The sequence below is a fragment of the Tupaia chinensis genome, unplaced genomic scaffold (assembly GCF_000334495.1).
Source record: "Tupaia chinensis unplaced genomic scaffold, TupChi_1.0 Scaffold143787_1, whole genome shotgun sequence".
NCBI lineage: Eukaryota > Metazoa > Chordata > Mammalia > Scandentia > Tupaiidae > Tupaia > Tupaia belangeri.
The window spans coordinates 634885-662520 of NW_006203636.1; the positions used below are offsets into that span (position 1 = coordinate 634885).

The window sequence follows — 27636 nt, forward strand, 5'->3', positions numbered from 1 at the left end:
CCGGGGTCGACTACGTGGGAGTCCAGCGACATAGCCATTACGCTAACTGCTGGTTCCCAAGAAAAGCAGTTTTGAATTAGTAAAGAAATTTGCTTAAAACGTAAAGTCTGGAAACAGGTTAGTATTCTGCTCAAATAGTAGGTACATGAACCTATTGACAGCTCAAGACAGGACAAAAACTCTTAAAACCGGACAACAAAGCCTAGAAGAAAATCAGCAATGTTTTTGTCAGAAGTCACAGAATGCTATTTCACCAGTTCAGTCTCATGTACTTAATCTATCTTCTGTTGTGATTCGATCTTCCCGATTGAATTCTGAGATATAATATTCACCTCCAGACTTGTCCCTATGATTAAGTTGGCCTTTTTCTTAGTTTTTGAACTCTTATTTCTGTGTGACTATATTTAATTTTCCTGACATAGCACTCCCTTGAGAACTTCTTGGAGATCTGGTCTGGTGCTGGTAAATGCTTTCGGGTTTTGTTTATCTGAGAATGTTCTTGACTTTTCTTCCCATATGAAGGATAATCTTGCCAGGTACAGTATTCTTGGTTGAAATTGCTTTTCCCTTAACACTTTGAATATATTTTCCCATTCTTTCCTCGCTTGCATTGCTTCCGATGAGAGGCCTACTTGGAGGCCAGTAGGAAGAATTTCAGAATTTGACATTTTGATGCATAGCTACTGGGATATTGTAGGTAACTTGCTGTTTCTCTCTTGCCAGTCTTAGTATCTTTTCTGTGTCTGTGGTTTTGGTCAGTCTGGCTATAATGTGTCTTGGAGAAGATCTTGGGTTGATTCTATTTGGGGCCCTTTGTATTTCTTGGGACTGGATCTTTGAGTGCCTCTCTAGGTTTGGAAAGTTTTCTTGCAGGATTTCATGGAATAGATTATCAATGCCCTTTATGAGTCTCTTCGCCTTCTGGGATGCCAATTATCTGGATGTTTGGACGTTTAATGGTATTTAGTATTTATCATATATTATTCTCAAATTTTGGGGCAATTTTCTCAGTCTTCGTGGTGGCTTTTTTCTAGGCTAGCAATTTTATCTTCTACGTCTGAGATTCTGTTTTCTGTATGATCTAGTCTGCTTTTAATACTTTCGAGAGAGATTTGGACTTCCTGTATTATAGTCTTCATCTCTAACAGTTCTATTTCATTCTTTTGCAAAGTATGTAATTTCTCTTTTAGATCTTGCAAGAATTTCCTCACCTCCCAGAACTTGTCAGCTCCTTTTTCCTTTCTCTTCTGCAGTTTGTTGTCTCTCTTCTCTTCCATCTCTGTTAGCTTAGCCCTTATGAAGGTACTAAAATTTTTATCAGACATTTCCATGATTTCCATTGAACTGTCTGTGGATGAAAAGGAGTTATTCTTTTCCCTTGGAGGAGAGGTATTTTTTTGCTTTCCCATATTTCTTGTGGTACTGTGGTGATTCCTAGTCATCTGATGGAAAGTGGGTTTCTTCCCAAACTTGAAGTTCAATCTGAACGTCCAGGAGCGTGCAGAAAAAGAAACAGAGAGAAACAGCGGCAACAAAAACAACCAAGGAACAGAGAAAAAGAGAAAGAAAAAACTAAAAAAAAAAAACTAAAAAAAAATATTTTTTTAAAAAGCAAAAATTAGAAAACCATGGTGTGCATGCGCGAGCACACCGTGCAAAATAACTAGTTCTCAGTAGCCATGAAGGGGTCTTCTGAGGCCTGTTCCCTTGCCTCTCTTGTGTTGGGAGGGGGAGGGAGATTATTAACAAGATAAAGGGAAAGGAGGGGCTGAAAGCCAAGAAACTGCTTTGCACAAAGAAATGTGGTACTATCTGTTGAAGATATTTTGTAGTTTTATCAACTGTACTAGGGAGAAATGTTCACTTGTTGAAATATCCATTTTGTAAGCCAAATAATAATGTGATTGAATGTATAAAGAAAATGAAATGAAAACATAAAAAAAAATTTTAAAAATTAGAAAGGAAAAATTACAAAATATGAGAAGACAGAGACAGAGGTAGAGAGAGACAAAGACAGAGACAGAGACAGGAGGCTTGAAAGTCCTCCTACCATGCAAGTTTGTGGGCTGGAGACTGAATTATTAGTGGAAAATCTTCATTTCTCCTATTTCCCTAAAATCACTAGTTCTCAGTAGCCATGAAGGTATCTTCTCATAATTTTTTTTTAAGAATTATTTTATTTAACTTTATTTATTTATTTATTTTGATTTGACCAGAGAGGGGCAGAGAGAGAGAGAAAGAGAGAGAGAGAAGGAAAATGAGAAAGCAAGCTGCCAGGTCCCAGACTCGAACTATGGCCGGCCATATGGGAGTCCAGCGCTCTCAACTACCACACCACCATGCCACCTGCCGACCCCTATAGTTTGTGATTTTTATAAGCTCATACCAACAATGACAATTGTCTTATTGTACACATGTTCTATTTTAGGTGTTTTGCTAAATATTTGGGTAACTAAAGTTTGAGGGCATATTATGCATCTGCCTTGCTTTGGAGTTGCAGGACTAACCAGTAGACAGTGTCTGTGCAGGTGATATATATGTTGTGATGGGGAGAATACAGAATATAATGGCAAGGTGTGTTTGGGGGTGGTCCTAGGGATACGTTGCCCAATATTGGAGCATCGGGGAAGGCTTTCCTACTGGGGCTTGAAGGACAATCAGGAATCATACAAGTGAAGCAGGGAAGGAGCTACGTTTGTTCCAAGCAGAAGTAACTGAGGGACACAGAACTAGAGATTAAGGAAAGCAGACTGCTTTTGAGGAACTAAAAATTTCACATAGGGAGGAGACCAACAACCAGCTAGTCTCTCAAAGGAAGTCACTTTGAGTAGAAAGCCAGATGCTGTTAGGCCTTGTCTGTCATGTGAGGAAGCCTTGCCTTTTTCTATGAGCACTGTGAGGCCATTGAAAGGCTTCATAAGGCAGTGACCTGATCAAACGTCAAATGTGTGTGTGCGTGTGTGTGTGTGTGTGTGTGTGTTAACCTCTTCATTGTAAAATAAAAGTAGAATACTCTACGGATGAATGTGCAGCTTAATCAAGTATTCTAAAGCAAACACTCTGGAAGCCATATTATAGGTCAAGAAGCAGAACTTCACTACCTATTCCTCAAAGCCCCTCCATGGGCCCCATCCCAATCGTAGCTTCCTCCCTCCCAAGACCTCCCTGACTTCTGCAGTCATCTTGTCCTTGTGTTTCTTTATGGTTCATCTAAGTATTCATCCCAAGGCATTATAGTTGAGTCTAGCTCATTTTTAAACTGTCATTTAGTCATTGTTGCCTGTAGTTTTCCCTTGCATCCCTTTATTTTAGTCACACTGTGTCTGTGGAGGAACTTGGGACTCTTTGATCTGAGCAACCTCCCACAGTCTGGATGCTGATTGCATATGCAGGGTGCAGTTCAATGAGTAACTCCACCGTTGGTTTTTCCTGTAGACTGACAGCTGGATGCAGAAACTTAATCAACTCAGTTTTGATCACTTAGACACAAGCAGAGGTCGTGCTGTTTTCTCATCAGGAGACATAAGGTGGCTGCTGGTTTGTGTTTAAGGAAGAATGTTTGACCACATGTGGGAGCAGGTTACAGAAGTCAAACCAGGAAGACCAGTTAGGCCTTTTGTATTTATCCAAATGAGAGCTTGGAATAGGAAAAAAGTTGGTGGATTCCAGTGATAAAGAATTACCATTTAGAGCCAGCAAGTGGCATGGAGGTTGGTGCACTGGATCTCACATAGCTCTCTGTGGTTCGAGTCCCAGACCCAGAATTCTCTCTGTCTCTCTCTGGCATGTGCATGTGCCCTGTAGCAAAAACAAAACAAAAGAAAAGAATTACCATTTATAAGACTTAACAATTGTATTTGAGGACCAAAGGGGATAAAGAAATTTTTATGGGATATTCTGGGATGGTGGGCTCTCTCAATGAGCTTATAACACTTGGAGGATTGGAAATGCTAATGAAGGTTTGGTTTTGGATATACTGGGTTTGAAGTGCCCGTGAACTCTAGAAGTGATGTACAAGTCACAGTGGTCAAGCTTTATTTTTAGCTACTTTCTACTTGTCAGTGGTACATTATAACTGAAAAAAACATTGTTGTCACCAGAAAAACTATTTTATCCAATATAAAATATGCCTGCAGGTACTCAACAGAAACATAGTTTCTGTTGACAGAAAAACATAAAAGGAAACTTAAAAGAAGGTTTACCACAATAAATAAATTAATAACAGCTGGAAGATGAGAAAGGCTCTGATACAGCATTTCCAGCCACATGGATGTCCTCAGATCGTTTTCTGGAGCTGAAGTGAAAATGAAGCATTGTGCAGCTGGTGCTAAGCAAGGAGAACATCAGCTTGAAGGACTCCTGCTGCTTCTCCTGAGGTTAAAAAAGAAAAAGAAAAGTGATTCTTGATGAGGAGTGGCTAGCCATTTGAGCTCGTAACAATTTAGTGAGCAATTTTAAGTTCTGATCAGTGATGCGTTTGCAATTAACTCATTCTTATAATATGTAAAAACCTGGGCAAAGTAAGAGATAAGAATAAAAACAATTTATATATATATATTGATAAAATTCTAGATTAACTTCAGTGTATTCCCTAAACTATACTATTGACCATAATTTTTAAAAATCACATGATATTTACTATTTTACCTTCTTCGAAAGGCCTACTGACATGGGAAATATTTTAAAGTATGACTGAATCCAGTTTGAATCTTCTGTTCTCTGCTTTTCTACAACGGCCTATCAGTTGGTCAAAGAAGATGGAGAGAATGTGATGATATTATTCACCGGTTGGGGTTAACTTGTATTTTTGAGATGACAGATAACTAGATCTAAAGCTTAGGGAAGTGCTTACTGCTCAGAACATAGTGAAGATAGCTCTGACTTCTCATTAAATTTAATTTAGTGTAATTATTCATTGTATGTCATGGCAACGTATGAGTAACATAGTCCACATTTTTCATGATTCAAAAGAAAAGTTCTAAACTGACTTTTGTTTCACTCTACTGTCAGATTACTTTTTCTTTCTGTTTTTTAGGTTTTTGCCATAGGGCACATGCACTTGCCAGGGAGACACAGAGGCAAAGAGGGAAAAGCAAGAAATATCCACACCACGATCCCTTCTCGTCCATTCTCCACTCAGAATTTTTTGGGCACCCATATACACATGCCGCTTGTAATTTTAGAAGCACCTGGTCCAGGACTCAAGCCATCAGCCATGTGAAAGTCTAGCACCTTAACCACCTTGCAACCTGCTGGCCCTGCCAAATTATTTTGTAAAGACATACTCTTTGAAACTGTCCTAAGGACATAAAATAAATATTATTGGTACAGGATCTGTCAGAGCATTATTTTATTCTCTCTCTCAAATGTAAATTACATCAAAGTCAAAGAGAGAACTGTTGTAGGGGGATAAGGAGTTTTTCTTGCTGTTTTGTGCACAGTGATAAATGATATTTTTCCCTCCTGAGTTTACTCTCTGAGCTCAATTAGCGTCTACATCTGCCTCTATGCTACAGCAACTTCTGCCCTCTGTTTTGAGCATTCCAAACTTCTCTGGTTTCCTGGGTTCCTTCCTGATGATTTCACAGTGGAATTTTTCCCTCTGTGCTGGCTCCAGGTCTTTGCTGGAAAGTGCTTGAGCAGCCGAGGTTTCCACCTGGATCCTTCCACTGAAGCAAATCCTGGCCCCAGGTCTTCTCTGCCTGCAGAATGCATCTGATGGGCAGCTAGTCTGGTATCACACTTACCCTCTAAGACAGTTGTGTTTAAAACTTTTTTGACTGTGACCCACAGAAAGAAACGAAGATTGTATCACAACCCAGTGCACGTAGAACTTTAACTTTACATATATAAATGTATAAATAAATGTTTCACAAGAATGCCTGTGTATTTAAGTAACTCTTTGTATGCTGCCATTTTCTATTCCATTCCACTACATTTAATTTCATTCAAAAAATACTGGTCACTACCCATTATATTCATTTCATAGTCTGTAGTTTGAAAATGCTACCTAAATTCCTGATCAACACATGAATTTTTTTCCCCCAGAGAATCCCTTCTCCATTTATGTTTTTAAAGAGAGATTTTTGTTATAGGGCACATGTGCTCGCTGGAGAGAGAGAGAGACAGAAAGTAAGAAATCACTCCCCAGGTAGGATGGATACGCTGCAATCTCTTCTCCACCATTTTCCTCTCGGGGTCTTGGGCACACATGCACACGTGTCCTGTGTGTTTTTTGTCTCTAGGACTGGTATTCGAACCGGGGTCAACTATGTGGGAGTCCAGCAATGTAACCATTATGCCATCTGCTGTTCCCAGAGAATCCCTTCGTAACAATACTCTTCTTAAACATCTCCAGTAAAGAAAATGTTCAATTCTTTGAAGTGGGCTCTTTAATTTTCTTTTCTTTTGCTAGAGTGTGTATGTGTGTGTGTGTGTGTGTTTGCTAGAGAGAGACAGACAAACAGAGGGAGAGGGAGAAAGCAGCCCTCCCCTCCATCATGGTCACACTGCAGTTCCTTGTCTTCTATCTCTCTCTGCATGCACACGCTGTGTTTCTCAAGCTTCCAGGTTAGGGACTAACACCTCACGATCAGCCACGTGGGATTTGGCTGCCTTAATCGCTAGGCCATGGAGCTGGCTTTTTTCCCCCTGTTATTTTAGTGTTGAGAATTCATGTTCTCAAAATGTATCGGGAAGCGTCCTTGCTTTCATTGAGAAGCAGTGCAAATCTGAGTTTAATGATTACATTTCAGGTTTCCAGGGCTGGGTGAGATAAACTCTGCAGTGCATACTCAGCCATATTTCACTTGCTGTTTTTAAAAGGTCTCTGGATTTTATGAAGACTTATACACAACTTACACAAAAACTTTAAAAAGTATATAATAAAAGAAAAAAGTATTAAAAATTATTGAAAAGTAGAAGTATTTGGTAAACATTACACTTCCTCTGAAGGTAAAATATCATTTATATAGTTAGTATTTTAAATCCGGCCTTACTTTAGTTTAATTTTTTTTCTTTAACCCTAGGGCAGAAAGATTTTGTAATTTGGCTACAGTTTATGCCATCACTAGTATCCCATTTTAGGGCTGTCAGGTGGTTTGGTGGTAAGAGGGCTAGATCCCACATGACTGGCTACATGGTTTCAGTCCCAAACCTGTTGGCTTGAAAAACACACCAGGGGTGTGTGCATGCGTGTTCAGAATCCCAAGAGAAGAAATGGGGGAGAAGGGACTACAGTATGACCATCCTCCATGGGCACGAGGGTGCTTTCTCACTTTTCCTCTCTCTTTCCTCTATGAATGTACATGCCCTCTAGAAAATTCAAGGGAAAAAAAAGTGTCACTATATGCTTGGCAGTTCCTTGTCTTTTTGCATGTGATGTTGTCAGAATATTAGAAGACTGCTCTGATCTAAAGTGATCAGAGGAGTCACCACATGCTTGGGCAGCAGCCGATGGTGGGTGGGTACTTAATGGCAGGTCGGATTCATTAAGGTTGGTGTATTCATTGCCAGCACAACTGTGACAAAGTACCGCAGAATAGATGGATTGCAATTGCAGAAAGTTATTCTTGCTCAGTTCTGGAGGCTAGAAGTCTGAAAGAAGGATGTCGGTTAGTGCTGATCCTCCTGGAGGGTCTGAGGGAGAAACTACATATTCTGGTTATCAATCCCTTGTCTGAGGAATAATTTGCAAATATATTCTCTCATTGCAACGAATGTCTTTTCCCTCTGTTGTTTCCTTTTCTGTGAGGAATCTTTTTAATTTGATGTAATCCCCCTTGACTATTTTGGTAATTATTGCCTGTATTTTAAGATCTTATTGTACTGGGAACCAGAAGTTAGCGTAATGGCTATGTCGCTGGACTCCCACGAAGTCGACCGCGGTTCGCGTCCCGGACCCGGTGGCTTAAAACTCAGGCCGGGCGCGTGGGTGCATGCCCAAGATCCCAAGAGGAGAATGGAGAGAAGGGATTGCAGCGTGACCATACCCCCTGGGGGGTGATTTTTCGCTTTCTGTCTCTATGTCTCTCTCTGTCTGGTGAGCGCATGCACCCTATAGCAAAAAAACCTCTTCAAAAAAAAAAGATCTTATTGTACTGAATTTTAAAGATTATTAAATACATATGTACGAATATAGGCAGTTGTTATAACTGATCAGTTACTGCCAGTTTATGTTTTCTTCTCTGGAATGGAACCACAGTCCTGCCTATTTTTTTAATGTTTAATTTTTTTAACCATCAAATGGACTACTTTTAGGTATTTTATTTTGTTTTGTTTTGTTTTAATTTGCCAGAAGGCATATGTAGTTGCCAGAGACAGAGAGGGGAAAGTGAGAAAGCATCTTCCATGGAGGTTGATTAACTGCAATCCATTCTCTTTCATGTCTCCTTTTGAGATTTTGGACACAAATGCACACATGCCTGATGTGTTTTTCAAGCTTCCGGGTCTAGGATTCGAACTGAGCCGTTGGCCAGCCTCCCTGGCCACCACAGCACCAGCTGGCCCAAGACTTGTTTTCACATGATCATCAAAAGCTTGCTTTATCATTGACCATAGTGATGATGCCATAAGTTGTCCAACAGAACTTCTCGAAACCTTTTTCAAAATTTTGCATATATAAGTGTAAAACATGTTAAACACATAAAATACTAACCTACTTCCTTTTTTTTCATTATTATGTCAGAAGGCATGTGTGCATGCACAGCAGAGAGAGAGAGAGAGCTTTCCCATGCTACAGTTGTTTCTCCTCCATTTCTTCATACTGTCAGGATCCTAGGAGCACGTACACACCCAGTGTGAAGAATGCTGGGGCCAGAACTTACACCTGCTGAGCCATGTGGGATTCCTCTGCATAGCACTTACCCCCTGCACTATAGGGCTAGCTACTTTTTCAAATGGGCAAAATCATTTGATTATACTTTTAAAAAAAATATAGACAAAACAATATAAGTTATTCTCTGCTTGCACTTTTCTAGGTTTCAAAATTTCTCCATTATAACTTCTTTTTTAATTTAACAGTAGGATTTTATATGTAAGCCTATTTTGCTTCTGTTTTTAAGTTTATTTCTTTCTTTTACTTACCATATTTATCCCTCGTAACTGTTGAGGTTGAAACTAGCCTAAAGCACATTATTAAAAATGATTATAATTATAAATGTAGTTTGATTCTACTTAAATAGGTTGTACTTAGATAACATACTTGGATATTTGGATTATACGGCTTCGTGTCAGTGAATTAAACCTTAAACTAATGACATAGAAATGCCTTTTCCCATTTAACAACACTATACTACTTTTTATCCACGTTGACTTACTAAGTTTTGACACTCAGATCTCTTTTATCTATACACCTAGAAAGTTTTCATGTAAAAAAGATTTCTTCTAGTTTCTGCTTTCACAGAATTACCTCCTCAGTATTCTGCTTGAGGGGGGCCAGCTGACTTAAATTTTTATACTTTAGAATTTAATATTTGCAGGGACCAGCAGGAGGCATGGTGGATAAGATGCTGGACACTTCCACATGGCTGACCACGGTTCAAGTACTGAACCTGGTGGCTTGCTTTCTCACTTTCTCTCTCTCTCTCTCTCTCTCTCTCTCTCTCTCTCTCTCTGTGTGTGTGTGTGTGTGTGTGTGTGTGTGGTTAAATCAAATTTAAAACAATAAATGAATGAATGAATAGAATTAAATAAAATAATGTGTCTGTTGTTCTCCTATAGAGACTTAGAGACAGAAACCCTATTTTTCCATGTTGGCTAGAATAGTAAACATTTTTGGCAGCCTGGAGTTTCTCAGGCAGTCACAATAAGGGATAGATGGGTTTCTTAGGGATATGACCTTGAGCTGTTAGAAATTACGGTAGTGCTCATTCAAGTCTTTATGGACCAGCATTAAGGTCTGATTGAGAAAAGGGCTCAGAAGAGCCTGGGTAGTGTTTGGTCCGGGAGAGAATTTTTGTTACCAGCTTAAGGGGCTAAAGGTTCTGAGCATATATATTGAGACTCACAAGCCCTTAGGCCAACTCTGTGTAGAACAGTTCATTAAAAGCCACAGGTTCATGGGCGATCTGTGTGAAGGAGAAAAATTGAGGAATTCTACGTGGTTGGTGTCTCGAGTTTCTAGGGTGAACCCCGAGCAACTGTATGACCATGGAATAAGAATATCTTCTTTTTGTAATGTCTGCCCTTTTTCTTAGATACCATGCATTATTTCTGTTGTGGTGTCATGAAAGTGGCAAGGTTTAGAACCCTGGGCTGTATTTCATTATCAACATCTTTTTGCCTAGTTCTTTGCCTAGCTCTTGGTAGGTAGGTCTCTAACTCTGGCTCTTTCTTGTCACCAAGTTCTTATTGCAAACGTAGAGACTTTCTTTGAAAGTATTTTCCTCACCAGGAAGAAGTATAAACAACTCTACATTCAAACAGTCCTGAGTTCCATTCTTGGTTCTACTGTGTAACTTAACTGTATGATCTCAAATAAGTTACTTTTCTTGGGACCAGCAGTTGACAGAATGGCTATGTCACTGGACTCCCATGTAGTTGACTGCGGTTTGAGTTCCGGGCTCAGTGGCTTAAACTCATGCCGGGCACGTGTGCGTGCATGCCCAAAATCCCAAGAGGAGAGTGGAGGATATGGGATTGTGGCATGGCCATCCCCCCGGGGGATGATTTCTCACTCTCTGTCTCTCTGTCTCTTTCTGGCAAGCACACACACCTTATAGAAAAATTCTCTCCATCATCATCATCATCATCATCATCATCATCATCATCATAATAATAATGTTACTTTCCTATCTATCCAGATTCCATTTTCACAATCTGAAAATTGGAGATGTAGTTCTTAATGTGAAGATGAAATGAAATAAAGTATGTAAAGGACTCAACACATGATATGTGGTTAATTAATATAAAGTACTAAATCTTGAGAGATGATTTCTCTCTTGTTGCCCAGGTTGGCCTCAGACTCACAATTCTCCTGTCTCAGCCTCCTCAGTACCTGGGATTATAGGTGTAAGGTGTATCACCACACCTGGCTTCGAGATCCTTTTATAGTCTTAAAACTTAATGAGGACATTAAAAAGCTTTGTTTATTTGGGTTATAGCTATTGAAATGTTCCATATTAGAAATTATAATTGAGAAGTTTTAAAAATGTTCATTTAGTCACTTATATTTATAACATTTAAAAAATAAGCTTATTTTGGGACCAGTGGATTGTGTAATAGTTACATCCCTGGACTCCCATGTAATTGACTGTGGTTCGAGTCCCAGACCCAGTGGCTTAAAATTTCTGCCGGGTGCATGTGCATGTGTGTCCAAAATCCTGAGAGGAAAATGGAGAAGAGATTGCAGTGTGGCAATCCCCCTTTGGGAGTGATTTCTTGCTATCTATCTATCTCTCTGTTGCTCTCTGGCAAGCGCATGCACCCCATAGCAAAAATGTCTCAAGAAACAATAGTAAGTATTTTGTGTTAACATAAACAATATTTTTAAGAAAAAAAATAACTATAAATGCTTAGTAAAAAGGGAGATATTATTTTACCTTTGGGCAAATTTGCATTTCTCTTTCTGCGTTGTTGTGATGCAGTATTCTGACTGACGTATATGGAGAAAATCCAGCTTTACACAGAGATAAAATTGAAAAGAGAGGTACATTTTAATCTTTTCAGATAGTTGTGAATATTTCTTTAATATTACACTAAAAACTGACCAACAGTAGTTTCATAAAAATTAGTTGCATTGAGGCCAGCAGGTGGCATGGTGGTTAAGGCACTGGATTCCCACATGGTTGACTGTGGTTCAAGTCCCCAACCTGGTGGCTTGAAAAATCACAGATGTGTGTGCACACGTGACCAAAATCCAGAGAGAAGAATGGAAGAGAAGGGATTGCAATGTGACCATCCCCCCAGCAGGGGGGGTGATTCTCACTTTCTCTGTCCCTACCCCTTCTCTCTTCTCAACAAGCACACATGCCCTATGGCAAAAACCTAAAAAAAAAATTAGTTGCATTGCAAAATCTGATACCACATTAATAAACTCTTTATACTCTTTATACTGAAATCAGTTAGTATATTCTGCACTTAGAAAGACTCTTTTATTCATGCCTGGTGTTGTCACATTGTGCCTTTGTTCATTGAATTATTTTAATCTCCCAAATGTTGGCACATTTAGTTGTACAATATGAAAACAACACATTTGTTGATGTTCTCACTGATTTCACCAGAAAAATCTCATAAGTATTGGTAGATCTTAAGCTCATTCAAGTTTTTTAAATTCTTAATTGCAAGTTTGTCATTGTCAACCGTCTTCCAGTTTTCTTTGAACTGGCAGACTTCCTTGTTATTTTTAAGAAAACTCCCACTTTATTACCCAAGTCTAAATAACTATAATTTATCAGTCAGACACAGTTATGTGTCACATCAGTTATGTAAAGCCATGTTTCATGAAGAAAAAAAAAAAAAGCAACTAGTTCAGCCCTCAACACAGTGCACAATTTGTTTTCCTTGTGACAGTCGCTGTACTTTGGTTTTTATTTTACTCTTCACACACTTCCCATTTCATCCCTTAGAATATTGAAGAGATGCACATGCCAGGATTGAGATTTTACAAAAATAATCATTTTTACCACTTTGTCAAGGACATTCTTAAGTGAACCTGGCGCTTCTTCTTTTCTGTTTTTAAGTGTAAGTGCATGGCAGTGCAAAAATCATAAGACCACCAGAGCAATTTAGTGTCCTCACTTGAGTTCTTGATAAAAGGCCAGCTTTTTTACCACTATTGCTTTTGTATCGTCAGTGCAAATGTCATCGTCTAGCATCTTTATATTATTATGAAAATAATATTCACTCGTGGATCCCCTAAAAGAGTCTCAGAGACCTCAGTGGTCCATGGACCTTACTTTGAGAACAGCTGCTCTAAGGGGAGAAAGTGTAGCTTACAAAAGGAAAATACAATAAGAAGCCTTGTAAACACTTGCTATAGAATGCACGTGCTCACCAGAAAGACAGTGGCTGGAGGACAGTGAAAAATCACCCCCCGAGAGGATGACTATACCACAGTCCCTTCTTCATTCTCTTCTTAGGGTCTTGGACACTCATGCACATGTGCCTGATGTGTTTGCCAAAGTGCCAGTTCCAGAACTCCAACCCCACAGTTGGCCATTAGAGATCCAGCCGCCCTAACCACCATGCCACTTGATTGGCTCACAATAAATTTTTTTTACCTCACATCCTCTTAACTGACTTGCTAGCAAAAATTAACTCCCATTCCTTATGTACTATAGTGGCTAATTTCATAGAGTGCTGCATGTCAAGACCAGTAGGCTGCCTACTTCTATGGACGTTCATTTCTGTTTTCACCAGTAGATTCTGTGCTTATTAAGTATCAGCTGTATGTGTGCTCAAATGCTTTAATGCCAGTTTCTCTAAAACCTGTAATTAGAATTTTAATATTATGTAAATGTGTGAAGTATGAATTCAGAAAGGAAGAGATGAACGTTTCCAAAACCAAATTAAATGCTTTGAAACTTTTTATTGTAAAGTATTGCTGTTATAATTTTGTATGGATGAGATTTGTAAAAGATTAGGGGAAAACACATAAAAATTTGGAACGATTCTTCATTTCTTCACAAGTGTCTTTAATTTCTTCCTATGTTGTAAAGAAACCAAAGCTGCAAATTGTGATGTATTATGTGTGGTTTTTGTAGGAAAGAACAATGAGACTCCTTCTTCAGACCCATATTCAAAGAAAAGGCTTCAAAAGATTGGTGAATGTGTACATATAGATGTATTTTAAGTTGGAACAAAATTAATAAATAAATGTCTGTATTTTCTTTTTTTTTAGAGAGAGATCTTTTTGCTATAGGGTGTGTGTACTCGCCCAAGAGACAGAAAACAAGAAATTCCCTGGGGGGATGATGGCCACACCACAGCAATCCCTTCTTCTCCAGTCTCTTCTCAAGATTTTTGGCATGTATACACACTCTCGCCTGGCATGAGTTTTAAGCCACCAGGTCTGGGACTCAAACCACAGTCAACTACGTGGAAGTCCAGTGATGTAACCATTATGCCATCTGCTGGTCCCTGTATTTTCTTTTTAAATGATTGCTATCTTAACTACCTTTCCAGAGATTTGATTAACCAATGGTTAGGATCTCACTGAATAAGATAGTTTCTCTGCTGCTATCCATTAACTTTGAACAAATGTCCTTTGGTTTCCATGACTAAAAAATATAGTTTTGCCCATTATTGCATTTTGTAATCGAAGTTGGGTAAGTGGTTATGTCACTGGACTCCCACAGGGCGGAGCATGGTTAGAGACCCAGACTTGATGGCTTGAAACTCATGCCAGACATGTGTGCATATGTGCCCAAGCTTCCAGGAGGAGAATGGAAGAGAAAGGATTGTGGCATGGACATCCCCCCAGGGGGTGATTTTTCCCTTTCCTCCTCACTGTCTCTGTCTCTCTCTCTGTCCCCCTTGAGAGTGCACACACTGTAAGGCAAAAACCTCAAACAAAAAAAAAAAAAAAAACCCTGCTTAAATTAGTGAACTACGTGTGGGGGCTTGTAAATTTTCACTGAAATTTGCATAGTAATATTTCTTGAAGGATAAGAATGTATCAAGTGTCCTATTATCTATGAAATAAGTTCATTTGTTAAGCTGATGTGTGAGGGTTTGGCAGAGGGAAGTAATTCAGTGATGTCATCATTCTCACAGCTAGAGGTGCATACTGTGATTTATAGATGCATCATGACATAGAACGATGACATTAGGCTGGTAAATAAATGACTTGACTTCTTTGCCTGGCTCACCAATCACCACCAGTCAATGGAGAATGTGTTCCCAACTTGCTGGCAGTGAGCAGGCATTTGTAAGTTAGTTGTTTTTTAGAGGTAGGGAATTAATGCACACTCTAATACTCTGCTTACAGCCAATACACACACAGGCTGGCTGACTGACTAGAAAAAGCAGTTTCACTGTAACCATATGTATAAGAAACTCATGAATCTTAGTCTTTTTTTTTATCACCAGGCAGAATTTTCAGTACATATAATAACCAAACATGACATTATTACTAAATACAAAGGAATCTCTCCAAATTCCTGATTTCATAATGAGCACATAATTATTATCTGCAGTATGGCCTGACTTTATAAGTTTGTTCTTTTGTTATTTTCTTTCTTTCTAAAAATATTTTTGAGAGTCTACTGTGTACCACATGCTGTTCTAGAATTGAGGATCCTATAGTGAATACATCAAAGAAAACCCTGCTGTTGTAAAAATGAAATTCTAGTAGAGAAAACATACACACACACACACACACACACACACACACACACACGTTTATTAAGGGCACAAAAAAACGAGAAGAATGGAATACTGTTAGTTGGAGGGTGGAAGAGATGTTGAAATTCTGACAGGGCCACCAGAAAGGCCTCCCTGAGATTATTTCTTTAGTATAAATGTCTAAAGGAAAAACATGGTCTGGAAGAGGTAGTAGTCTCAGACATTTTTAAGTGTTGTTAACCTGAGGTCAGTGAGTTTGTTTGGGGGAAAACAGCAGTTAATTTTTACTAATTTTAACTGAAATTTAGCATTTCTTCCAGTCATGAAAAGAAGTAAGCAACTGGAATAATGTTAGAAGAACTCATGACTGTATTATAGCTAGCTGTCTCAGAGGCTATCATGGCACATTGGCAGTTGTTACAGTCATCTCAAAGTGTAAGCTCATCAACTGTAAGTATGGTAGTCACCATCCCTGCAATTAAATATTTGATATTTAATCCTTAATAAAGGGGAACATATATTGTTATTTTTTAAATATATGTATTGACAATTAAATTTCAAAGTAATCTATTTTTTCATATTTCTACATATTATAGCTTATGAATTTTAAAACATTTTAAGAAAGAGATTAAGGCTTCACTACGTTGCCAAAGGAGGTTTATGGCACAGAAATGTTATGCTCTAGCTTAATCACTAATTAAGGGTTTTCTTCCAGGTACAGCCACTTTTCATTTGTTTCCCACTCTTCGAGATTTCTCAATACATCCTGAACAGATGGAGAGGGTTTCTGGATAATTCCTTAGAGTTCTGATTGTGAAAGATTCTTTTTCACTTCCTCTTTAATCCACACACTATTGAAATATTTGCACAATATTATAGCTAGTGGACAGAAATTTGGCTTGCTGTAAAATGACAGTGTAATACTTTACAGAAGATTAGCTTGCAGACTTTTCTGAAAGACAGTCAAGAGACCTTAAAGGCAATGCAGTTCATTTTTGGGGAAAGAATAAGAAGTAGGAATTCTAACTTAAAATCAGCTCCTGTTCTCTCACATCAGCCTTTAAGCCAATTCCTGCTTGTCCTGATGTTGACCAAGTAGACCTGTCTAGATTGAGAGGCTATGGGTTTAAGACTGATAGCTTGGGGAGGAGGGTAGGGGTTGAGAATGGGAGGCCCTGGATTATGGGCTGTGGCAGTTCACAGGGACTCCACTGAGGTGGCTACAGGGCTGATGTAAAACTACTCCAGTTCCCGTGGAAGCAACGTAAAATTCCTAAGAACATAATGGATAGAGAGGAGAAAACTTATGGTGGCTTTGAAGGCCTGATGCCACGTATGGTCAAATTGATATCTTCTGATGGTCACGAATTTATCGTAAAAAGAGAACATACACTAACATCAGGAACAATAAAAGTCATGTTGAGTGGCCCAGGTCAGTTTTCTGAGAATGAAACCAATGAGGTCAATTTGAGAGAGATCCCTTCGCATGTGCTATCAAAAGTATGCATGTATTTTACCTACAAGGTTCACTATACTAACAGCTCCACAGAAACTCCTAAATTCCCAGGTGCACCTGAAATTGCACTGAGATTGCTGATGCCTGTGAACTTCTTAGATAGTTAAATAAAATAAATTATAATAAACTGTTAACTATTTTCAGTATTTAATACCTGTAGTTGTTAATAATTTTTTCATATTTAGCATGTTGCCTGTATGCAGTTGAATTGTTGAAGTTTATTGCAAAGCAGATTATCCTCTGTTTCTTTGCATAGCAATCAGAGTTGAATTTGTTTGCTACATCAACAAATTAAGGACGTTTGGGGAACCAGCAGTTAGCGTAATGGCTATGTCACTGGACTCGCACGTAGTCGACCACGGTTCGTGTCCCGGACCCGGTGGCTTAAAACTCACGCCGGGCGCGAGTGCGTGTGTGCCCAAGATCCCAAGAGGAGAATGGAGGAGAAGGGATTGCGACGTGACCATTCCCCCTGACGGGGTGATTTCTCGCTTTCTGTCTCTTTGTCTCTCTCTGTCTGTCTGGCAAGTGCACGCGCCCTATAGCGAAAACCTTTCCAAAAAAAAAAAAAATGAAGGACGTTTTCACATAGTAGTGAGAAATAAACAAGTATGCCAATTAAGAAAAAAAAAAAGACTGTGATAGCTTTACCTTGACACTAGCTATGGAAAATCACATGTTCAACAAACATACATGTTCACCTATATTAGCAATGTAACCACAGGAATAAAACTGAGAGCTTCTTCAGCAACTGAAAAGGGAGGGTGATGACTGGCTGAATAGGGACTCCAGAGAATTATACTCTGATACCACATATTCTGCATTTTATATCCCCCTGAATATTTATTCTGCTGCCTTCCACAAAGAACGAAAAAATCAAGCACAGCCAGAGTGGCACAGCCCACTTTGAAGTCACTAGACTCAGCAGGCTGGGACCATGTGGAAGGCCCAGATTCAGTTTCTATCCTAGCCTAAAGGTAGGAGTGGTGGCATGTACTAGTAATCAGGAAGGCCAAGGCAGGGGTATCACAAGATTGAGACTAACCTGGCCAACATAATGAGACCCTATCTTAAAGAGTTGGGGGTCAATTCTGTAGCACAGTGGGTAAGTACTGTGTAGAGGAAGCTGGAGCCCACATTGCTGACTGGGGTTCAAATCCTCGCTAAAACAGCAACATGCCAACTACATACTCATGTGCCCAGGATCCTAATGGGATGGAGAATTGGAATAAAAAAGGATGGCAACAAGACTCGGCTCTGTTGAGGTGTGCTTCCTCTCTCAAGCATGCACATTCACCTTCTGGCATATCATATATATTTACATTGACTAAAGAGCTGGGCAAGGTGGTACATGTAGTCCCAGCTAGAGGATCCTAGTGTTGGCAAGCCCTTTTCTTAAATACATAAATAAATAAATCAATCAATAAAGAAGAAAGAAGAAAGTTTTAAGTAAAAAGTACTTTTTTAAACTTTTGATTACTTAAGAACAAATAATCAACAAATAAATTACAAATAAATAAAGTAAACATTTTAAACATTTCGATTGTCAAAAACCTGGGAAAGAAAAGTGTTAATTCTAATTTTCACATGAGACAGACTTTACGCTTGTGGTTAATATGTGGGGAAGTTGATTCACTGTGTCATTCAAACCTCTTAGATTATATCGTCACTTGTGCCATTTGGCTCTGATAAATAAGCTAACCTTAAGAAGTGTAATGAAAGCTGTGGGTCTTGTGCACTCATTGACACGCTTTATTTTCCTTTGCAGGTTGGTGAAAGATGCTCCTTGGGATGAGGTGCCGCTTGCTCACTCCCTGGTTGGTTTTGCCACTGCTTACGACTTCTTATACAACTACCTGAGCAAGACACAACAGGAGAAGTTCCTTGAAGTGATTGCCAATGCCTCGGGGTATATGTATGAAACTTCATACAGGAGAGGATGGGGATTTCAATACCTACACAATCATCAGCCCACCAACTGCATGGCTTTGCTCACAGGAAGTCTGGTTTTGATGAGTCAAGGTACGAGTGGACCCAGCTGAGCTGAGGTCTTAGCTGGCAGCAGTTGTAGCTGCCATGCTGTGAGAAAAGCATTTTTATCATTTTTCTTAGGTGCATGTTCATACTTGGATCCTAAGCCCACGAGATGAAGTAATACCTAGGGCATCTCTTGGTGGCTTGGAGGACATCTCTTTCCTAATACCTATCATTTGTATTAGCCTGTAGGTTCTGTAATTATAGTTTATGATTAATTAAATCCTAGGTTATATCTTTATAGCACAGAGCCAGAGTGGAGTATTGATGTTTCCAGAGCATTCTGACAGTGAAGACAGCCAGCCTAGAATAAATGGAGTTTGTAAAACATATACTGTACTATTTGAAAGTAATATTCCTAGCACACAGATGTGAATCATAACAGCACTATTCTTTGTTTCTCTCAAGACTTAAAACATTCAATGTTGGATGATTTTCATCAAAACTGCAAGTAATTCCTGTGGATTGTATAGCCACTTTGCTTTAACATATTACATAATTACCAATATTTAATTTTCTGTGTTTGTATAACTGTCCCTTAATTACAACTCCTTTGGAAATCTACAAATGACTAAGACCATATTTCTTTTTTTTTGGAGAGGATTTTGCTATAGGGCACGTGCACTCACCAGAGAGAGACAGAGAGACAGAAAGCGAGAAATCACCCCCCAGGGGGGATGGCCATGCCACAATCCCTTCTCCTCCATTCTCCTCTAGGGATCTTGGGCATGCATGCACACGTGCCCGGAGTGAGTTTTAAGCCACCAGGTCTGGGACGCGAACTGCAGTCGACTACGTGGGAGTCCAGCGACATAGCCATTATGCTAACTGCTGGTCCCACTAAGATCATATTTAAGAAAAGCAGTCCTAAGATCATAACAAATTATTTGGTACTAAGTATAAAGTTGGAATTTGGAAAGCTAAAAGAACTTAGCTCTTGATTACATTCCCTATAAGAATTAATAAGCATTTAGATTATTTAACATCAGATTTTACCCAAATCAAGCTTTCTCCCTTGTCACATCAGCCAACTATCACTTTTAATGAGGTCTTTGAGGGGAAAAATTAGCATTAATTGAGCATATGACATATGCTAGTCCATTTCCATATTTCATTTAAATCTCATATCATTGTATAAAGCAGCTGAGATTTGGACCCAGTTCTGACCAGCCTCAGAGTTCAGTCCCTTTCCATATATTTTTTGCCTATCTCAGAATAGAAATTCAATTTATACTAATTTAAGAAAAGCTTAATTAGAAGGGCAAATTTTCACTCTAGCTCTCCTTGCCTCCTGCTCTCACAAAAACAAAAATTCAAAAAGTAAAATGCAAGCAAGGTGAGAATGCACTCTCAAATCATTCATTTATAAACCCCACAGACCACAAAGGACTTCATCATGAAATAGTAGAAGCCTCGCATAAGTCGATATAGCCTCAGGTCTTGGATTTTAAACGTGTATAGTTTTTGTTTCCTTTCATACATTTTTAGGGCAAGAATAGAGCTTGTTTCTTCATTCTTTCTTGTTGATAAAGTCATTGCAAATAATAAGGCATCTAAAACACTGGTTTGGATCGGATCAAAATATGTCATTCTCATCTGGCAGGAGATTTCCTGTGCGTTTAATTTCTGATGAAGGTTAGGGTGACGATGATACACACTCTTCTGGAGCCCCCATGTAAGTAGTGCACACTGACGAGAAGACTGAGTAGGAGGTGGAGGGACATCCCTGGTCTTACAGATCTCAGTGAATAATCAGCCCTATGGTTCTGGTTTTCTCATCACTCTTTCTAACTGTAGGCTGGGCTGTTGCAGTACTTTCATGTTCTCTAGGCCAGTCCTGTGGGTATCTACCGAGGAAGATTAGAGTGCACCTGTAGCTCTCATGGGCTCATGAAAATTCTCAAAGTGGGAAAATTAGGGTTTTCCTTCTGTTCTGCCAACCTAATGCTTGGTGCACAGGGGCCAGAAAGATCACACATAAGGAGTTCAGAATCACTGAAAAGAAGACAGGTGTGAAATGGTTAAATGATCACAGAATAGTTATAATCACACCAGGAAATGAAACAAAATGTGTCATGAATATACTTACATACCAAATGAGGGTGTTAAGTTTGAATTTAAGAAAGCAGTGCTCTTTCAGTTGTCTTCTCAGTTGTCTTCTAATGACAGCACAAATTGAAGACTGTCCATTTAGAATTTATAATATGTGCAGCTTATTAAAAATCCTGTAAAATAATAGCGTAAGGTTTTATTTTTGGAGAGGTTTTTGCCATAAGGCATGTGCATTTACTTGAGCAGATTTGTGGAATTTTGAAGAGCAGATAGATTTAGGTAAGTAAGGACGATAAAGAACATTCTAGGCAAGGTATATGGTGATAGAAAAATACAGGGCATAGCTTCAACTAACAATATCAGTACCTCACATTAACAGAGGTCTGCAGTTTGCAAAGTATTTTTGGTAAATATTGCCTAAAGAGGTTGTTGTAAGGAACAAGTAAAGATAATCAGGTAGCATGCTATCAGGTAACAGTGGCCTGAATTTAGGCATCAGTCACACTGATATCTGATTGGAGATGGAAGCCACAGAGAAGAAAAAATTGAAAATAATTTAAATTTTGAACTCAAATGATAGAGAATAGGAATTGAAAACTGTCTATAAGACGTTTGGTGTGGAACTAAGTGACATAAGGACCCAGGGTACAATTAACAGTCACCTTTGTACAGCTCAATCAACAGCAGTGCTTACCCCAAGAAATGGAATCCAGGTCTTAGCCTGGTACCTGGATTTAGGCCCAGAGCTGGGGCTACCTGGGCCTCTGGAAGCCCCATACTCTGCACACCTTGTTGGCCATGGTGGATTGGTCAGCACTGAGGGTGATACACATTTGTGGGAGTGAACAATAAGGCTCCCCCTACATTAGGAGGCAATGAACGTAATTCCACCCTCAGGGATGGTGTGTTTGAAAAACAAACAAACTCATTAATCCAAAAAGTAAATCCAAAGACCTAGGTTTGGATCAAAGTTCTGTTCATTTTGATTCATGTGCCAGAGGTCTTGAACAAGTCAACCTATCTGTAATTTGGGGATAATGTATAATTGGATTGTTAAAAGGATTAAGTAAGATTCTGTTCAGTGCTGTGTAAATTATAAATGTCGTAGAACTGTGAGGAGTTGCTATTGTTACTTAATACAAGCATTCTAAAATACTAGCATTTCTGAGTCAAAGGATTTTATGAAATTTTTTACTTTTAGTTTTCAGTGACTCCGGAGACTGAAAAATGTGGTAGAACAAAGAAATGCTTGAACAAAATCATGTAGCTCGTTTTTGGCAGGTGCCAGACTCCCAGTGGATCTTTTTTGTCATTAGTTCCTCATTCCGCTGGTGTCTCAGACCCCTGTGCTGCTTCTTCTGATCTTATGGAATCTATAACACATGAAGGATGAGAAGTTGTCTTCTAATGACAGCACAAATTGAAGACTGTCCATTTAGAATTTATAGTATGTGCAGCTTATTAAAAATCCTGTAAAATAATAGTGTAAGGTTTTTCATTTTTTTTTTTGAGAGGTTTTTGCCATAAGGCATGTGCACTTGCCCGACAGACAGAGAGAGACAGAGGGCCAGAAAGCGAGAAATCATCCCCCGGGGGGGATGGCCACGCCGCGATCCCTTCTCCTCCATTCTCCCCTCGGGATCTTGGGCATGCATGCACACGCGCCTGGTGTGCGTTTTAGGCCACCAGGTCCGGGACTAGAACCACGGTCGACTACATGGGAGTCCGGCAACATAGCCATTACACTAGCTGCTGGTTCCAATAATAGTGTAAGTTTTATATAAAACATTCTCAAGTAGTATTTTTAGGAAAATTGAGTAGAAGTTTAAAATATAATTCTTTGCTTACAGTTATAAAGTTATATGCACTTGTTATATATGGCATAGTTTTTGTTATTAAAGTTTAGAAGAAGACTGATACCACTTAAGGGTTTATCTTTATTTGATTAGTCAATAACCTGTATCCAAGAGCTTCTTAACTAACATTATAGCTGTATCACAAACTGGATTAACAGGATGTTGTTCATAACATTGGCAAATCAGGATTTTACAAAATGCTGTTGGTAAACTACATATAACTCACAGTGTTTTATTTGGCTCTATTTTGTTTTTTGCTTTGTTATAGTCGTTAGTGATTGTGTCCACATGTTTTTGTCCTTTAGGTTATCTTCAAGAAGCCTACTTATGGACCAAACAAGTTCTGACCATCATGGAGAAATCTCTGGTCTTGCTCCGAGAGGTGACGGACGGCTCCCTCTATGAAGGAGTTGCGTATGGCAGCTACACCACTAGATCACTCTTCCAGTACATGTTTCTGGTTCAGAGGCACTTTGACATCAACCACTTTGGCCATCCGTGGCTTAAACAACACTTTGCATTTATGTATAGAACCATCTTGCCAGGTATAGTGAGGCGTCAGAAGTGGGAAAACATTAAACTATTGTTTCTGATTATAAAAATGTGCTAGACTAAGAAAAAAAATGAAGTCTGTGAGAGTTGTCCTACTGAAATTAAAGACTTTATTTATTTATTTTTTTTGAGCGAGATTTTTGCTACAGGGTCCATGTGCTATAAGAAGAAAGCGAGGGACCAGCAGTTAGCGTAATGGCTATGTCGCTGGACTCCCATGTAGTCAACAGCGGTTCACGTCCTGGATCTGGTGGCTTAAAACTCACACCGGGCACATGTGCATGTGTGCCCAAGATCCCTAGAGGAGAATGGAGGAGAAGGGATTGTGGCATGACCATCCCCCCGGGGGATGATTTCTCGCTTTCTGTCTCTCTGTCTCTCTCTGTCTGTCTGGCGAGCGCACGCGCTCTATAGCAAAAACCTCTCCAGATAAATAAATAAGAAGAAAGCGAGGAATCACCCCCCTGGGGGAGATGGCTGTGCCGTAATCCCTTCTCCTCCATTCTGCTCTTGGGGTCTTGGGCGGACACACAAGCACACGCACCTGGCACATTTAAGCCACTGGGTCTGGGACTCAAACCAGAGTAGATTATGTGGGAGACCAGTGACGTAACCATTATGCCATCCGCTGGCCCAGATATTAAAGACTTAAAAAAAAAAAAAAAAAGAAAAATTGAATTCAAGAGTTGCATGTAACTGGAACATTTTGAGAGCTAATGTGAGGATCTATGATTTAGGTATTGTAAAGGTTGGAACATAATAAATTGAATATAATTTCTAACCCCTGTAGTACATTTATTTTTGTATATATCCAAACATGAGTATCTATTAAGCTCATTGAAAGGAATCTAAATAAAATATAAACATTTATGATTACATGTCAATTTTCCTTTATGTTAGATCCCTAATTTTTTAGTTTTAATTTTTTATTTTTAGTTATTTTTTAATTAAAAATTTTTCTTCCAAACTATATAGATATGATTCAAAATCTAAGAATTTATCTAATTATTTAAGTTGAAGCATTAATATTTTCTTTAAATATTTTAGTGAAGTAAATAGTATCAAAAAAAGGAAATTAATCAAATAACCAGTTGCTATATAATGGCTAATTTCAAGGCCAGCGGTAGCATAGTGGTTAAGGCACTGGACTCCCACATGGCTGACTGCAGTTCAAGTCCCAGACCTGGAAGCTTGAAAATCATTCAGGGCATGTTTGTGTGTGTGCCCAAAATCCCAAGAGGAGAATGGAGAGAGGATTGCAGCATGGCTCTCTCTCCTTGGAGAGGAGGTGGAGGGAGGGGGGCAGAGGGTGGAGTTCTCACTTTCCCTCTCTTTGTCTCTATGTCTCCAGTGAGCACACATGCCCTATGGAAAAAACTTTTAAAAAGACAAACAAAAAACACTTGCTAATTTCTCTCTGTACAGTTTTACTTTCTAAGAGCACTATCTCTGAGAAGAAGATATATATGTAATTTAATAATGTGTTCATTTCTAGAGAGCTTTGTATGTTTCTCATTTCTAAAGCAGGACTAAGATATTATAAAAAGCTGGAGAGATAAATTTTCATCATGATGGATTTTCTATCCCACCTTTTAGGAAATGACATTTTTAGATGGTAATTCTAGGCCTATAACAACGAATCCAGTATTAAATCTGTAGTATAAATATGGCTTAGATAGAATTTCCATTAAGATTTATTTTATTTTATTTTTGGAGAGGTTTTTTTGCTACAGGGCATGTGCACTCACCAGAAAGAGAGAGACAGAGAGACAGAAAGCGAGAAATCACACCCCCCCCCCCCAGGCCATGCCTCAATCCCTTCTCCTCCATTCTCCTCTTGGGATCTTGGGCATGCACGCATAAGCACCCAGCATGAGTTTAAGCCACTGGGTCCAGGACTTGAACTGTGGTCGACCACATGGGAGTCCAATGACATAGCCATTCCGCCAACTGCTGGTCTCAAGATTTATTTTAGACTTAAATTCAGAATACTGCTTCATTCTTATTCTTAGGCAGGAGAGACCTATTTCACAACTCATCTTAGTAAACAATGGCCATCTAAAATAAGGGGACTTTAAAGCTCTCAGTGGTTTGTACTTAGAGCAGAGTTCTGCCAGCCAGCCACATCAAGGCATGGTTCAGCTGTGAGCTGTGTTTGTGACTGCTTCCTAAAAGATGTGTGTGTGTGTGTGTGTGTGTGTGTGTGTTTATATATGAACACCTTTAAATGGAGCATTTATATGTTGGTTCTATTAATGCAATAGAACTTCATTGAACATGGAAGGCACTATAAACACGGCAGAGTCAAAGAGAACTAAAACACATCCTCTACTTTCAGGGAACTCACAGATGTGTAGAAGATTCAGAAAATCACATTTTATAATAGGATTTACTTGAATGACCATTTACTAAACTATTAGAAACAAGAACATTAGCTATACATTATGTAAATATGGTCATGGTAGCATTTCAGAAGAGATCCTCTTTTTAAGTCAGTCTGCTCTCAACAACATTTATATTCTACAAGTGATATTCTAGAAATTATTATTTCTGTTTACCCAGAGTTTTTTTCCTAGGTTGCTTCCTTTTTTTTCAAGAATACCTAGAGCATACCTACTCTTATTTATTTATTTTTCTTTATTCCAATAAGGATACTAGCCTTTACGATCATTGCATTTTCTTCTTTAACCTTCAGCAATACATAGTAACAGGACCTTCTCTGGGAATTCAGTTTTCTTATAGCTCTAGTTTCTTCCCTGAACTTTGTATACAGTGTAACTTCTACTTCATTGGAAACCAAATTGAAGCACCTGTATTATTATCTTGGCCTAAACTGCAGGTTGAATTATGAGAGAACTAGTGCTCATTCTCCAGATTCAGGAACTCACCACATGCATGAGAATTTTTCCTGCACATATACAGATATAATTGTACATAGCATAGACGTTGAAAAAGAAGTGGGCAATATACGTACACATTAATTAGGGTTGCATCCTATTACCAACGACAAGATGTCATACAACAAATACAGGCATGCACACAAGATTTATGGAAGACTTCAGAAGGATTCTAATCATTGCTCTGGGATAGGACAGGGGCATTGTGATTCTGTTTCTTTTTATTCAAGATACACAGCTGATTCTCTTTTGTAACTAGATTTGAAAATCATACCTTTATAGGTATATGCAGTTTTAAACTGAATTCTTTTCAACTTCTTATTCTAGGGTTTCAAAGGACGGTGGCTATTGCAGACTCAAATTACAACTGGTTTTATGGTCCAGAAAGCCAGTTAGTGTTCCTAGATAAATTTGTTATGCGTAATGGCAGTGGTAACTGGCTGGCAGACCAAATCAGAAAGAACCGTGTGGTGGAAGGTCCAGGAACACCATCCAAAGGGCAGCGCTGGTGCACTCTTCACACAGAATTTCTCTGGTATGACATTGTCGGCTAGCTTTAAACAGAAATGGTATCCAGGGATATTATCCATGCTGTGTACTAGTTTTTTGTTTTGTTTTGTTTTTTACATTTAAAAGGAAAAAAAAAAAACTAATCTAAGACACTTTTTAAACCCTTTCTCCCAGCCACTTAATTATGTGTAGCTTCAATAACATAGCATAGTGTTTGAAAATCTGTTAAAAACAACACCGTTTACATTTAAAATCTATTGTTTGTAGTTTTGGGTTTTCTTATAGCGATGTCCTTGGCTTGTACCATTTTGTAGATAAGCATATTTTGATTTTACATCATTTTTGAAATCATAGGAAGTAAAACCCACAGAATTTAGACTGAATCATTCTGATGACACCCCCCAAAAAGGAATAAAATATTTCGTTTTGTTTTGGTAAACGAAGCATTATAATCTTCTAACAGCAAAGCTGTTGCTAAATTTTCAAAAGTTTTTAAGAGTGTTTGACAGTATTTGACAACTCCACTTTGATAATAAAAGGACTGTGTAATTTTTTTGCCTTAATCTTTTAAGCCCAGAACGAGAAGCTTGGATCCCCTTTTTAAAGTATTGCCAAATATATTGTTGGCGTCCAGTAAGTTAAAATCAAAATTACAGGGAACTAGTTAATCATTAATCCCTGAATTCTTTTCATTCTATTGAAATTTAGATTTAGCTCCAAAATAAGCTTTCTTATAACTTGCTTTCCTTTATTCTTTTTTTTTTAATTCAAACAAGGGGGAGAATATTTATAAAGTGGTAACTATCTGTAGTTTAACCAGCATTTTAAAACTATTTTCAAAAGTGGACTATGCTAATATAGAACCATGTCTGAGAACTTTCAGGGGTATGGAGTAATTACATAATCAAAATTCTGCTTACCCACAGATAAATAA

General features: G+C 38.7%; 1 protein-coding gene and 1 pseudogene across 2 annotated transcripts in view; both read left to right on the forward strand.

Moving 5' to 3' along the window:
* Positions 1–27636, forward strand: part of DSE (dermatan sulfate epimerase) — an 81430-nt gene that overhangs the window by 49666 nt on the left and 4128 nt on the right. For both annotated transcript variants that reach the window (XM_006164989.3, XM_027766909.1), the window contains 3 exons: positions 18570–18823; positions 23049–23288; positions 26520–26727. In XM_006164989.3, coding sequence (XP_006165051.1) covers positions 18570–18823; positions 23049–23288; positions 26520–26727 — 702 coding nt within the window. The remainder of the gene's footprint in view (positions 1–18569; positions 18824–23048; positions 23289–26519; positions 26728–27636) is intronic.
* LOC102494884 (elongin-C pseudogene) lies at positions 16395–16908 on the forward strand (annotated as a pseudogene).